The sequence below is a fragment of the Scyliorhinus torazame genome, chromosome 15 (genome assembly GCF_047496885.1).
Source record: "Scyliorhinus torazame isolate Kashiwa2021f chromosome 15, sScyTor2.1, whole genome shotgun sequence".
NCBI lineage: Eukaryota > Metazoa > Chordata > Chondrichthyes > Carcharhiniformes > Scyliorhinidae > Scyliorhinus > Scyliorhinus torazame.
Genome location: NC_092721.1, coordinates 151,699,225 through 151,714,713, shown reverse-complemented (window position 1 = coordinate 151,714,713; position 15,489 = coordinate 151,699,225). Strand labels below are relative to the sequence as shown.

General features: G+C 49.5%; 1 protein-coding gene across 1 annotated transcript in view; it reads left to right on the top strand.

Moving 5' to 3' along the window:
* Nucleotides 1-15,489, top strand: part of flt3 (fms related receptor tyrosine kinase 3) — a 206,556-nt gene that overhangs the window by 102,853 nt on the left and 88,214 nt on the right. Inside the window, exons 7-9 of the mRNA XM_072476942.1 lie at nucleotides 5,457-5,593; nucleotides 13,040-13,191; nucleotides 13,290-13,440. Of these exons, the coding sequence (XP_072333043.1) occupies nucleotides 5,457-5,593; nucleotides 13,040-13,191; nucleotides 13,290-13,440 (440 nt within the window). The remainder of the gene's footprint in view (nucleotides 1-5,456; nucleotides 5,594-13,039; nucleotides 13,192-13,289; nucleotides 13,441-15,489) is intronic.

The following is a 15,489-nucleotide window of genomic DNA, read 5'->3' as shown; positions in this document are numbered from 1 at the left end:
TTCCCCTCCCTCACTGCTCCAAGGCCCTGAAACGTTGTCTAGGGTTTTTTAGCTACTACGCCCAGTGGGTCCCCAACTACGCGGACAAGGCCCGTCCCCTGGTCCAATCCACAGCTTTTCCTCTGTCGATAGAGGCCCGCCAGGCCTTCAGCCGCATCAAAGCAGACATTGCAAAGGCCACGATGCAAGCCATCGATGAGTCCCTCCCCTTCCAGGTCGAGAGCGATGCGTCCGACGTAGCTCTGGCGGCCACCCTCAACCAAGCGGGCAGACCCGTGGCCTTCTTCTCTCGTACCCTCCATGCTTCCGAAATCCGCCACTCCTCAGTCGAAAAGGAGGCCCAGGCCATAGTAGAAGCTGTGCGATATTGGAGGCATTACCTGACCGGCAGGAGATTCACTCTCCTCACTGACCAACGGTCGGTTGCTTTCATGTTTGATAATGCACAGCGGGGCAAGATAAGAAACGACAAGATCTTTCGGTGGAGGATCGAACTCTCCACCTACAACTATGAGATCTTGTATCGTCCCGGGAAGCTAAATGAGCCTCCTGACGCCCTGTCCCACGGCACATGAGCCACCGCACAAGTGGACCGCCTCCGAGCCCTCCACGAGGACCTCTGCCACCCGGGTTTTTCCATTTTGTCAAGACCCGCAACATGCCCTACTCCATCGAGGAGGTCAGGACAGCCACCAGAGACTGCCAAATCTGTGCGGAGTGCAAACCGCACTTCTACCGACCAGAGAAAGCGCACCTGATAAAGGCTTCCCGTCCCTTTGAATGCCTCAGCATGGACTTCAAAGGCCCCCTTCCCTCCACCGACTGCAACACGTACTTCCTGAATGTGATTGATGAGTACTCCCGGTTCCCATTCGCCATCCCCTGCCCCGACATGACCGCAACCACCATCATCAAGGCCCTCCATAGCATCTTTGCACTGTTCACTTTCCCCGCTTGCATACACAGTGATAGGGGGCCCTCCTTTATGAGCGACGAACTGCGTCAATTCCTGCTCAGCAAGGGCATCGCCTCGAGCAGGATGACCAGTTACAACCCCCGGGGTAACGGACAGGTAGAGAGGGAGAACGGAACGGTCTGGAAGACCATCCTACTGGCCCTACTGTCCAGGAACCTCCCAGTCTCCCGCTGGCAAGAAGTCCTCCCGGATGCCCTCCACTCCATCCGCTCACTGCTTTGTACGACCACCAATCAGACACCTCACGAACGTCTCCTTGTTTTCCCCAGGAAGTCCTCCTCTGGGACCTCGCTCCCGACCTGGCTGGCAGCACCCAGATCCATCCTGCTCCGAAAACACGTGCGGGCGCACAAGTCGGACCCGTTGGTCGAGAGGGTCCATCTGCTCCATGCTAACTCCCAACGGCGTACCCCGATGGCCGACAAGATACGGTTTCCCTACGGGACCTGGCACCCACCGGAACCCAACACATTCCAGCCACCAGTCCCACCCTCCCCTCCACCGCAGCACCTTACAGGAGGATCGGTCTTTCCGCCGACCCCGCAGGCACTCCCTTCCCAGGTCAACCGTTTTTCCCACATGCGCCGTCTAGGGGTGCCGAAGCTGGCATGGAGATCGAAGCCACGCCCCCGGAGTCACAGACGCCCGAGCCTCCACCGGAGTCACCACCGAAGCTCCGACGATCGCAGAGGACGACCGGGGCCCCTGATCGACTGATTGCTTCATTTTAATTGTAATCTGTAAATGTAAACCATCAAATGTACAGAGCTATCAGAATTGTAAATAGTTACTCAATACTGTACGGAGGTATTACGGTACCTCCATAACTAATTATACCATGTTGCCATGGTTTGTAGTTTCAGGTCACCACCCCCGCCGGACTCTTCTTTAACAGGGGGTGAATGTGGTATTATAGGTATTACGGTACCTGATAGGCTAAAGCACCATTGGTGGAAACTGTATGCTTTCTATTGGTTAGAATGTATGATAGCTCCGCCCTGATAGGCGGGGTATAAGAACCCGTGCCGCCCAGCAGCCTTCATTCTGTACCTGAGCTGTTGGGGGAAACATCTAGCTTATTAAAGCCTTCAGTTGGACTACAACCTCGCTTTAGTGGTCATTGATCGTGCATCAAGGTGGAGAGCTCGATCCTCCACCTCAAGATCTTATCGTTTCTTATCTTGCCCCGCTGTGTGTTATTGAACATGAAGGCAACCAACTGTTGGTCAGTGAGGAGAGTGAATCTCCTGCCAGCCAGGTAATGCCTCCAATGCAGCACAGCTTCAACGATGGTTTGGGCCTCCTTTTCGACGGAGGAGTGCCGAATTTTGGAGGTGTGGAGGGTGCGGGAAAGAATGGCACGGGTCTGCCTAACTGGTTGAGGGTGGCGGCTAGAGCGATGTCTGATGCATCGCTCTCAACTTGAAAGGGGAGGGTCTCGTCGATAGCGTGCATCGCGGCCTTGGCGATGTCGGCCTTGATAAAGTTGAAGGCCTGGTGAGCCTCGGCCGTCAGGGGGAAAACTGTGGAGTGAATGAGTGGGCGGGCCTTGTCCGCATAGTTTGGGACCCACTGGGCATAGTATGAGAAGAACCCCCGGCATCATTTGAGGGCCTTGGTGCAGTGGGGGAGGGGGAGTTCCATGAGGGGGCGCATGCGATCGGGTTATACGTTAGGTTCAGGGGTTTGGCGGTGTGGAGAAATTTGGAAAAGTTAGCGTCATGGTCCTGCTGGTCGTGGCCGCAGATGGTGACATTATCCAGGTAGGGGAAGGTGGCCCGCAGTCCGTACCGGTCAACCATTCGGTCCATCTCCCGTTGGAAGACTGAGACCCCATTAGTGACGCCGAAGGGAACCCTAAGGAAGTGGTAAAGGCGGCCGTCTGCTTCGAACGCTGTATATTGGCGGTCCGCCTTGCGGATGGGGAGCTGGTGGTTGGCAGATTTCAGGTCCACTGTAGAGAAGACCTGGTACAGTGCAATCTGATTGACCATATCAGATATGCATGGGAGGGGGTACGCGTCGAGCTGCGTGTACCGATTGATGGTCAGACTGTAGTCAATGACCATCCTGTGTTTCTCCCCAGTCTTTACAACTACCACTTGGGATCCCCAGGGTCTGTTGCTGGCCTCGATGATGCCTTCCCGCAGAAGCTGCTGGACCTCCGACCTGATGAAGGTTCTGTCCTGGGCGCTGTACCGTCTACACCTGGTGGCGACCGGGTTTGCATTCCGGGGTGAGGTTCGCAAACAGGGAAGGTGGGTCGACCTTAAGGGTCGTGAGGCCGCATACAGTAAGGGGTGGTAGGGGCACGCCGAATTTCAGAGTTAGACTTTGGAGGTTGCACTGGAAGTCCAGGCCAAGTAGCAAGGCTGCGCAGAGGTTGGGGAGGACGTAGAGCTGGAAGTTGCTGAACTCTACGCCCTGGACGGTGAGGGTGGCGGTGCAGTACCCCCGGATCACCACAGAGTGGGATCCGGAGGCCAGGGAGATTCATTGGGTAATGGGGTGTACCGCGAGGGAGCAGCGCCTTACTGTATCGGGGTGGATGAAGCTCTCCGTGCTCCCGGAGTCGAGAAGGCAAGGTGCCTTGTGGCCATCAACTTTCACCGTCGTTGTCACAGTTGCGAGGTTGTGTGGTCGGGACTGGTCGAGTGTGATGGAGGCGAGCTGTGGCTGGTGTTTGTGGGCCCCGGGCTGGTCGGCGGCGGTTGCGGGCGATGACTGGCCCAATGAGGTGCCCGACGAGCAGGGGTCCTGAGGCGCCGTCCAAAATGGCACCGAAGATGGCGGCTCCCAGCACGTGGCGGGCGGCGTTAAAGATGGCGGTGCCCACGGGCCGCACAAGGTCTGATGGGGAGAAGATGGCGGCACCCACGGGCCGCACATGGGTTGCGGGGGCGAAAATGGCAGCGCGGGGGGTGCAGGAACAATGGGGATGGTTACAGCGGCGATCGACCGGGCCTGGCACACCGCAGCGAAATCTCCTTTCTTCCCGCAGGCCTTGCAGAGTGCACTCCGCGCTGGGCAGCGCTGGCGGGGGTGCTTTGTCTGCCCGCAGAAGTAGCACTTGGGCCCCCTGGGCTTGGCTGATTAGGAGTTCGGAATGTTCAACGGCCCAAACTGCCTGGCAATCGCAGTTCCTCGCCAGGGTGTGCAGGACATGCCAGAAATCTTCCAATGACTCACCGGGGAGTTGTTGCCGCGTGGACAGGAGGTGCCTGGCATAGGGTTTGTTGATCGGCCGTGTGTAGTTCTCTTTCAGAAGCGCCAAGGCCTCAGTGTAGTTCGGCGCATCCCGGATAAGAGGAAAAATATCAGAGCTCAACCGTGTGTACAGGATCTGGAGTTTCTGTGCCTCTGAGGGTGGTTCTGTCGCTGATCCGATGTAGGCTTCAAAGCAAGCTAGCCAGTGGTCGAAGGCCAATGTGGCGTTATCTGCTTGAGGGTGCAGCTGCAGGCGATCTGGCTTGATGCGAAGGTCCATCGCTGTAAAATCTCTGCGTAATAAATTGATGCACTATCAATTACGACGAGACGAGAGTAGAAAGTAATCGAGGCTTTATTACGCAGAGATTTGTTGCCTCCTGCAGCTGCTGCCAATTGTCGCATGGTCTACATTTTAGTTTGGGCCCTAACCCCTTGAAGCCTCTCCAGGGAACATCATTCCGAGTTCTACCCATGTTATTAGCTCCCACGTGGATCACAACTGGATTCTCCACATTTCACTGTGAACCTCTCTTCAGCTGCATGGATATGTCTTTCACCCTGGCACCAAGCAGGCAACACAACCCTCAGAACACCCTGACACAAAAGCAAATTACTGTGGATGCTGGAATCTGAAACAAAAACAGAAAATGCTGGACAATCTCAGCAGATCTGACAGCATCTGTGGAGAGAGAACAAAGTTAATATTTTGAATCTGAATGACTCTTTATCAAAGCTCTTTTGCTCCAGAACACCCTTTGTTTTGGCCATAGAGATTAGTCTCTATTTCTTTGAATATATGCACTTCCTATACCTGCTGACGTTATCCAGGAAGACCACACTTTCTCAAACTTACCCCTTGCCTGAAATGTGGAGACCCTCAGGTTAAATCACCACCAGTCAGCTCTCTTTCAAAAGGGGAGAGCAGCCTATGGTCCTTTGGGTCTGTGGAGACTTTCATTCAAACGCCATCACTACACATTCCTTTTTGCTCCTCCCAGTTGAATGGATCTCTCCTTACAGAAACTGAACCATGGTGTCTCTCAGGGTTATAACATGATTCAAAATATATATTATTGCTATGTGTAGGTGGAAAATAATTCTGGAAACTTGGTTGTTCAATAAACATTTGAGGGAAGTTACAAAAGGCAAAATGTTGCAGCACAATTGTAACAGTTTGATATTTTTCTAATATATGTTTTTTTAAATGCTGCAATAAAACTTGGAAGAATTTGATAGTTTGCTGCAATAACAATATATTTTGAGATTACAGCTCTGTGTGTCATGCCGAGCCCACTGTAACTGTTGGAATGAGGAGAACCCTTTCTGAAATGAAATGTCATCACTGTAATGAGTGTTGCTGTGCTCGTAATATTCTCGGATCGGAGTGTTCAAGCCTTTACACTCAAGGTAATTACAATTCTAGATTATATCGATATCAAGGGGTAAGGCCAGTGTGGGAAAATGGCATTGAGCTGGAAGATAAGCCATGGCGAAGTAGGATTGAGGGACACAGTGGCCTATTCCTGCTCCTATCTCCTAAATCAGAAGCCCTTAAAAAGAGCTTTTAAATGAGTAATTCCATGTTGGAATTAAGGCAATGTCATAAAACATGGTAGAATTGTAGTGAACGGACTACGCCTTGCTTTCTGTGTTTTTAATATTCTGGCTGTGTCCCTCATATTCTTTGGACTGGAGATGCCCAGAGAGCCTGATTCCTGCAATGGATGAAGCTGGAAGTTGGAATGGAATCCGGTTATGCTGGAATGCAATCCCGTATACTCTGGCCTTTTACATTCTGACAGGGGTGAGGAGAGAGGAACATGGACAAATCTTCTACCCCCACCTCCTCATCAAGGGGTTTGTCGGGGTGACTTCCTGTGATAGCCTGAAAATTCCACCTTTTATGTTGTGAGAATGCCTCATTTGAATCCATGCATACTAAAGCCTAGATTTTCACTCCTAGGTCAGGTGAACAGTGACAGGATGGCCACCGGTAGTTGGAATTTTCCATCCGGGAGAGGGTGGGCTGGATTAGGAGTTGGGTGGTGGGCCCAACTCCTAATCTAGCCCACCCTCTCCCGGATGGCAAATCCCAACTACCGGTGGCCATCCTGTCACTGTCACTACCCCCAGAACAAGTGCAGATCTGAACTGTGTGAAAGGCCTGCCTCTGTGCTCCGGAACGATGTTTAGTTTATTTTAAAAAGATCAAAACAAAAAACACCCCTACACACTCCTCATACCCCATCTATGCCAATCTATGTTTTGTCATTCCTCCCACCCACACGCCCATGGTCCCTCATACCCCTGAGCCAACCCATGCCCCTCTACCCACTCACATGGCCTCTTTTATCTCCTATGCCTCCACATCCACATGTCCCTTTATAGATCATTTGTGAACTTAGTGTCCCTGCATGCCCACCCATACCCTCCAGCCCTCCATGCCACCTCACCTGGTATTCTTTGAGAGTTCCTGGACAGCTTTTACAGGGTTGACAGTTCCATGCCAGCTTTTGTTGACAGGTTGACAACTGTGACAGTTCTCCGACAGCTTGACAATTCTTTGAAAGCTTGACAGTTCCAATGAGTTTATGAACTTTTTACGCACAATCATGTTTACTCTTAAAAATCCCGAGGATGCCTTATGTCATGTGAAAGTACCTTTAAGAAATGGGTGTTTATAAATGGGTGTGAATATAAATATCCGTAGTGAGAGTACCTTTAAGAAATGGGTGTTTACTACTGCAGTGATGTCAGAGAGTGGGTGGAGCTGGGCTGTCTGTCAGCTTTTTACTTTTGTTTTAGGCTGTTTGCTGCAGGGTGTGTTTTAGTTTCGTTTTCAGTGTTGGAGCTGAAGCCAGACAGAGCAGGTGTACTGTTGATATCTCTGCCATGAAAAGACTATCTCTTGATCATTTGGTGAATTCAGAATTATAAATGGTTTCAGTAGTGAATGTAAACCTGATGTGCTTCTGGTAAAAGGTGTTTTAAGTCTTATGGATGTTAAAAGGAAAGCTTAAAGGATTACTTAGTGTTGTATTCTTTGGGGGCTGTATTTGAATTAATGGTTGCTAAGATGTTCACTGTATGTTTTAAAAAGGTTAACTTGAGTTCATAGAATAAACATTGTTTTGCTTTAAAAAATACTTTTCCATTTCTGCTGTACCACACCTGTACAGTGACCCGTGTGCTCCCCATATCACAATCTAGTAAAAGTTGTGGGTCAGGTGAACTCCATGATACACTTTGGGGTTCTCTAAATCCTGGCCCATAACACTTACCTCTCCAAAAGGGTGCCGTACCTCTCAAAAATGTGTCTTACCATTCCCAAAGGGTGCCTTGCCTTTCCAAATGTGTGCCTTACCTCTCTCAAAGGTGTCACAGAACCCTACACAGAGGTGAACCAGACCTCTCCAAAGGGGTACCCGGGCCATCCAAACAAATCTGCCAAATTCAATCCTCCCCTTATCTCATCTAATCTGCACACTTTGGGCTTCACACTCCTGGCCTATCAAAATCCCACTTCAGTGGAGCAGATGGTGATTTATATGGCTGGCTGCCTTCATAAACTGCTCATGCACAAACCCTCGTCCAATTCCAGTACAACTCCTGGTAGAATAGTAAATTCTGTGTTTGGGGGCATCACTTCGAATTTTGAGCCATTTCTGGGACTTTTGACACAATGGAGAATCTCTACGTTGTATTAGAAATTTGGGCCTAGCAGTCCCTTTGAAGGCCCCAAACCTTACTAGAATTGATTGAGGTAATCTCAGAATGAATCAGTTAGATTTTCCAGAGACAAAGGGCTGGATTCTCTATTCCTGAGTCTAAGTTCTGATGCCAACGGAGGATCCATGGAGTTCCATGTCACAAGAATCGGCACCACACCCGCACCAATTCCGCTATTGGTGAGGGGCTAGCACCGGTGCTGCGTGGAACACCAGCAAAACACACGAAAAACGGTGGGGGAATCGCCGGGTCCATGATGAACACGCGCAGGGCTGAAGAGCTGCAGCCGCTCTCACACTATATACCCTACACACACACACGCTGATCGCGGCCGAACGGATACCTAAATTGTGCTGGACCGCCCATACAGCTGATGGGTCAGCTGGGGCCAGTGGGCACCTAGGCGGATGCCCATTGGGGGTCACCTATACGACCAAGGGCACTTCTAGCAGGCTGTCAGCAGAATGCGCAGGCGCAAGGCTGCCTTGCCGGCTGCGGTGATGGCTTGGCGTACATGTCCATCCCGACCCCACAACCCATCTCCTGGCCACCCCCCCCCCCACCCCCAGGAACTCGGCCCATTGGAGGAGGAGCATCGTGGATGGGCCCACTAATGAGATACGAACGGGGTTGCGACTACACGCGGCGTGCATCGCGATGACGCTGTTTTGGAAGGGACAAAGCATCGCGATTCGTCATCAAACCGGCACTTGCCGCGATTTCGGCGTCGGGAGCTATTCTCCGCCCAATCGCCGTTCCCGATTTCGACATTGGCCAACGGAGAGTCCCACCCAAGGTGTCTCATTTTGTGGTTTCGAACTCTGACCATTAATTGGCCTCCACAAGGAAAATCACAAGTGGCTGTTTCTCACAGGGTACAGGCCTCTGACGCACATTACAGCCTGGCAACAAGGCTCAGAAGCCCACAGGGAAAATCTATGTTTTCACTACAAATTGTACTTAGAGAATCTCTTCTCCTTTAAATCCACCACTCTCAAAACACAGGTTAACAAACCAGTAATTAAAATGAACCCCTTTTCACTTTTGATATAAATAAAAATCTTGGGTGTGATTCTAACCCCTCATTGTGCCGGGCACACCTCCCACTATTCCCAGAGAATTGTGGGAGAACCCCTTAATGGAGTTCACACTGGGCGCTGGATGCCCCTGGCCTGCGGCACCCAATGAGATTTGGTTCATGCCCTCGCTGTATACGAAGCAGACTCGCATATTTAAATGAGTCTTTAAGCTCATGTAAATATGCTCAGCCCATTCGAAACTGAAGTCTCCCGGATTCTGGGATTCACCGGCCTCACAGCACAGCCTGAGGCTGGCTTGACACGGTACTGGCTTGCAAAAATAGAAACCAAACCTAATGGTGGGGCCTCTGAGGGGTCATAGCCATGAAAAGGGGGGGGGGGAATTGAGGAGGGGCATGGAGGGGGGAAGGGCTGAAGGGCGACATGAAGGGAGGGACCTGAAGGGGGCGATGATATGGGGGGAACCTTAAATGGGGGATCTCGGTGACCCCATAGCTGGACATCAGTCACTTGCAATAGGGGGCCCAATGATTCTGGTGAAGATGCAGGGGGGGTGCCGGATCACCCTCATGCCTTTTGCTGTGGCATGCTGGTGTGGACATTTAGTGATTTCATTTCATAGAATTTACAGTGCAGAAGGAGGCCATTCGGCCCATCGAGTCTGCACCGGCTCTTGGAAAGAGCACCCTACCCAAGGTCCACACCTCCACCCTATCCCCACAACCCAACAACCCCAACCAACACGAAGGGCAATTTTGGACACTAAGGGCAAATTATCATGGCCAATCCACCTAACCTGCACATCTTTGGATTGTGGGAGGAAACCGGAGCACCCGGAGGAAACCCACGCGCACACAGGGAGGATGTGCAGACTCCGCACAAACAGTGACCCAAGCCGGAATCGAACCTGGGACCCTGGAGCTGTGAAGCAATTGTGCTACCCACAATGCTACCATGCTGCCCCGTGATGCGGGGGTGGGGGGGGGGGGGTGTGGGTGGAGATTGCCCTCCAGGATCAAGGGCTGGGAGTGTTGCACATGTCTGTGGAAGGTCCCAATGGGAATTCCCATTGAAGCCATCCCAACTGCCGGGAAATCCACGCAGGACCAGAGAATTCCCCTGGCATGAACAACCGGAGAATTCTGGGCAACGTGTGCGTGAATTGCAATGGGAATTGTGCAGAACAGCTGGCGGGATTCTTACCAGTTTTCCCGACTGAAATTACACTTAACCGCCCTGCCCGCTTAAATCGGGAATATCGATTGGGCAGAGAATTTTGCATAGGCCCAAAAACAAGATCAGCAGCGGGCGCCAGACCCATCCCCAGTCTCTCGTCCTGCCTCACCCCGCCGGCCATAGTGGGTTTCCCGCCCGTGCCGGTGAGAACGTACAAACTGCTCATATGCATTCATCTGAATGCAATTAATAGGCTGGAAACCCAAATCTCCACCTCTCCCGTTATTCTCTGACCTCCCCAGAGGGAACTCCTCCGGCTGGGCTTTGGTGCAAGTATTGACAAGAAGTGTCCTGGCATGATGGACCCCGAGAGGGGGGTTCAAGGAGGTAAATCCATTTCTTATGTACCCCACTGCCACTGCAAGGCTGCTGATGGAGGGTCCCCCAAAAGGGTTGGGTGGGTTCGGGCTGTGGATAAGGGGCTGACCCTGGGAACATTTCCAGGGATGTGGGTCAGGTGTCTGGACTGCCCCTTCTCGCCCGGGGCAACCTGAAGATCACCCTTTGCATGGTAATCTTAGACAACCTTCTGGTCAAAATCACCATCCTTGTCTGTGAGCTGTTTAAACTTTAAAGTGCCATGCTGACTTTGAACTGCTCTTCTTGACGGCCGGTGAGCAGATCATTCAGTTAATTGAAGATGCAAGCCAGGAAGCTGCAAAGACTTGTCCTTTCCTCACATCTGCTCCCGCAGCCCTATACTTGTAACACTGCTGCTTTTTGAAGCATCTGAGCCTTTCTAGAAATCCCATAACACTTGAAAAGCTTTGAATCCCCTCAGATCATTTGAAATGCTTTGCATTAATTCAATTTCACAGTGCAGTACACGTAACTAGCCCTTTGGATGACAGCTTAATGGTTTAAACACAGCAGGCAGGAGGTTTATTTATTTATCTTCCCCTTCACACTTTAATTCATCTTAAGTACCCCTCATTGGTTCTAACTCCAATGTTTATAAATGTCCTTGTACTGATTGACAACTGTAGCCACTTCAAAACGCAAAGTGATTCCCCTTGCACTTCTCTAACTGTAGAAAACGCTTAGCTTAGGGATGGGGGGGGGGGGGGGGGGGGGGAGGGGGGGGAGGCTGCCTGGAGGGGTCAGGTCACCCTCATGTGTGCATGGTGTGGGGGTGACCCATTATTCCCATGATGCCCCTCCTTGATGAGAGGTTACGGGTGCTTCCCTTGTCAGCAGGTGTCAACATTTGCAATGTAGGAGCCAGGTGGGTGGGCGTTGGAGGGGGGGGGAGGGGGGGGGGCTGTTTCTGGATGCCCGGATTGAGGTGTCTGTTAAAAATGGCGGCCCAAGATCGGTAAGTGCAGAGAGACCGGTGTGCTTGCCGCTCTGCACAATTTAAGATAGTAAAGGTATGAGAATCCCTCCTCGGCGATGGTCCTAGCACTAGTGGGACACAGTCCCGATTCACCACTGGCATTAGCACCCTTAGTCATTTTTTCCTTGTATTTCTAGGAATGTGACATTAAAACCAAAGAAGCAGTTGGGCTGTGACATTACTGAAAAGATAAGGAGGGCACGGTAGCATAGTGGTCAGCTTAGTGGTTAGCACAGTTGCTTCACAGCTCCAGGGTCCCAGGTTCGATTCCTGGCTTGGGTCACTGTCTGTGTGGAGTTTGCACTTTCTCCCTGTGTCTGCGTGGGTTTCCTCCGGGTGCTCCGATTTCCTCCCACAGTCCAAAAATATGCAGGTTAGGTGGATTGGCCAAGCTAAATTACCCTTGGTGTCCAAATGGGATGGGTTAGATTGGGTTACTAGGATAGGGTGGGGGTGTGGGCTTAGATAGGGTTCTCTTTCCAAGGGCTGGTGCAGACTCGATGGGCCGAATAGCCTCCTTCTGCACTGTTGATTCTATGATTCTGTAATTAGATTTGGAAGAGTTAATTTTAAATACAGCGGTCCATGCAAGCCCTTGTTGTACCGAAGTTCATTTAATACTAAGTCAAATCACCACTCAATTATAAACAAATTAACATAGGGACTCAACATCACGCAGAGATTTTTATCCTCAAAACCATTTTTTCTGGTCATAGAAAAGAATTACCATCTTATCAGGATAATTTAGTGCTATGTGTAACTTATAACTTCCTATAATTTTATTCGAATAGTTACATTACTGTTCAGCTCACAATTAATTTAAAGTGTCCATATGAGCCCACAATAATTAGATTAGGGTGTCCTGTTCATCTTCTGTATCCCCTTTCCCTGTACCACCTACAACTTTCCCATCACTTCCTTCTCTGAAGCCACAATCACTTCCCTCTGTGAAATCACCTCTGCTGCTCTGCAATCTTGCCACCACTTCTCTTTGCTGATACGGTCTCCACTTCTCTCTCAAAGGACACCGCTGCTTCCCTTCTTCAGACCAACTCAGCTGTTCCTTGTGAGACTTCACGCACGTTGCTCCTCAGTAATGCCTGCCTCCTACAATTTCATACTGATACAACTGTAATCACCAGTGAAGAACTGATCTTATGGACATCAACACATCCACCGCGACGGATACTTTGTTTCTTTTGTGAGGGCCCCAAAGAATCCAGCACGTGTTTGTAGATTCAAACATTTTGGCGGCGGGGGGGGGGGGGGGGGGGGGGGGGGCGCTCATACTTCCCAAGAGTCACGGGATAACCAATAGTCCCAAGCCAATAGGATTCAGGCACTGTTTTAACAATTTCAATCCAAACATTTTTCTCTGAAAATTCATCAGCAAGAAGTATTTCTCTGGTTGAAGCTGAAATTAATTCATTTACTTGTTATTGTGTATTGTGTAGTCTATTGCAATTAAGCACACTCCATGTCATTTTACATCATCTGTCTCTTTTGATGTAGATCTTGATATTGAATCGGGCAAAGAAAGCCCAGTCAGGAATGTTTATCTGAAAGTTGGTGATCCATTTCTGTTAAGATGTGTTGCTTCATGTGAAACGTACAGATTTGGAATAAACTGGATCAATAATACAAAGGCAGGAAATATCACAAAGGTATGGCACTGACTTGAGATTGCCTATTACCTAAGTGGATAATTAAGTTTTGCTTAATATACTTGTGCACAATTCTTGTTGTTTCAACAACGATACAGGTCCTAGAAGATGAAGCATCAAGCATTTCTCCAAACAAGTTTACAAGGATCAAGCTCTTGTTTATTAGTTCAGTACATTTGGAACACAGTGGATCATACACATGTGGTTCGACATCCCATCCAAACAAGACAGTCATATTAGAAGTACTTGGTAAGTTTATGCTTCAACCATTGAACATTCTTTTAATTAGGGTCATAAAGATGATTTTTTTCCCCTTGTGTTCGATTTAAATACAAAAATTAAATATGTACCTGTTTATTCTTCCTAACAGACCAATGGATCCAAGTTTTGTGGTAATCATATTTTTAGGGTGGCATGGTGGCACAGTGGTTAGCACTGCTGTCTCACGTTGCAGTGGACCCGGGCTCGATCCTGGCCCTGGGTCACTGTCCGTGTGGAGTTTGCACATTCTCTCCGTGTCTGCGCGGGTCTCACCCCCACAACCCAAAGATATGCAGGGTAGGTGGATTGGGCACGCTACATTGCGCCTTAATTGGAAAATAAATGACTGGGTACTTTAAATGTATTTTTTTAAATAATCATATTTTCAATTCTTGTCTATGTGGTATTGTCCAGTCTTTGAAATAAAGGCATTGCACCTAATTTGACATTCCCTTGCACATAAATCAAACTTTCATATAGGTTTTTGTAGTCTGCAAAATGGGGTGCAGACTGCACGATCTTTAATGGAAATTCAGCTCACTGTTCCAGGTGAACTCCACAAAGGCTAATAATCAAATCAGTGCCCCTATTTCCATGGTTAAACTCTCTTACAGTTTGAACCCTCTAATCCTTATTTCGCCTACATTGGATTTCTAATTTAAATAGATTTTTCCTCCATTTACTGTTCTTCCTTCCCAAGAAGGGATCTAAAAACTGGATACTGGAGCATGTTTCTGTAGATGCTGAGCTCCATCTGCTACCACAGCTTGATGGTCATTCTGAGGCAGTGAAAATTTTCGTTCCCGGGTTCCGATTCCACCGTAAGCAGGAAATGCAAGTCAGCAACTGGAACATATGCTGTGCCCGCACCTAGGAGGTCATTTTCAATCAGGAGGGCAAATATGTGGCCTTTGAGCACTGAAGGATAGGGACCATAAACACCTCCCCCACCTCACATCCTTTCCCAAGGTGGAAGCTGCAGATCTGGTTGGGAGAATGAGAGGGTCATGAAGACATTTTCAAACTTTTTTTTCTAATTTCCAAGCTCTGCTCGCCAGTGCAGCATGGCTGTTTCTGGGCAGCCTCGACGTGGAGAAGCTCTCCTAGGCCAAAAGCAACGGCAAAGTGCCACTGAGTAGTGGGGTTATTCCCGTCACTGCAGCCGGCAAGATACTCCTTGCCAAACACGAAACAGCACCTTGGCCGGGATTCTTCGGCCTGCTCAATGGCCGTGGCGTTCTTGCGGCGGGCGGGGCGGGAGAATCCAGCCCCTTAACTTTTCTCTGTTGAATCGCGCCTGCAGCCACTGTTGTTTTGTAGTAATTAGTACACAGCAAGATCCCACACACAGTAAAGAGATAATTGACCAGCTGATCTATTTCAGCAGCGTTGGTTACTGGATGAATATTTGACAGGATAACCTAGCCTGCTCGTTTTCTAATACTTTCATTGGATCTCTTCCTTTCACCTAAACAGGCAGATGGAAATGACACTTCAAGTTCTTCAGCGATATATCAGCTTAGGTTATGTGATCCAATTGCTGGAGTTGTGCTTAAACCCATGCATTTCTGGCTTATGCGCGACTGCTACCACTGATCCAAGCTGACACAGATATAGAGAGGAAGCAGCTTGAGGGACCAAGTGGCTTTGCACAGCAGTGGATACTGGATGGCGGTCAGGGATGGCAGTCAGGGCCGGGAACATTTAAACAATTTCCTCAAACCAAATTTAATAATCCAGGCTTGGGCAATATATTCTCCTCGAAGTAGAATGGTGCATATTTATGACATTTGAACAATGTAATATTTGTTACTAATCTTAAAAAAGAAAGGATACATTTAATTTAATGCAGTTTGTATTTGTGAATAAATGTAGAGACATTCTAAAGTAATATGTGGTAATATCATGGAATTTACAGTGCAAAAGGAGAAATTCATTCAGCTCATCAATCTGTACCAGCCCTTGGAAAGAGCACCCCACCTAAGCCCACGCCTCCACCCCATCCCTGTAACCCCACCTAACCTTTTTGGACTCTAA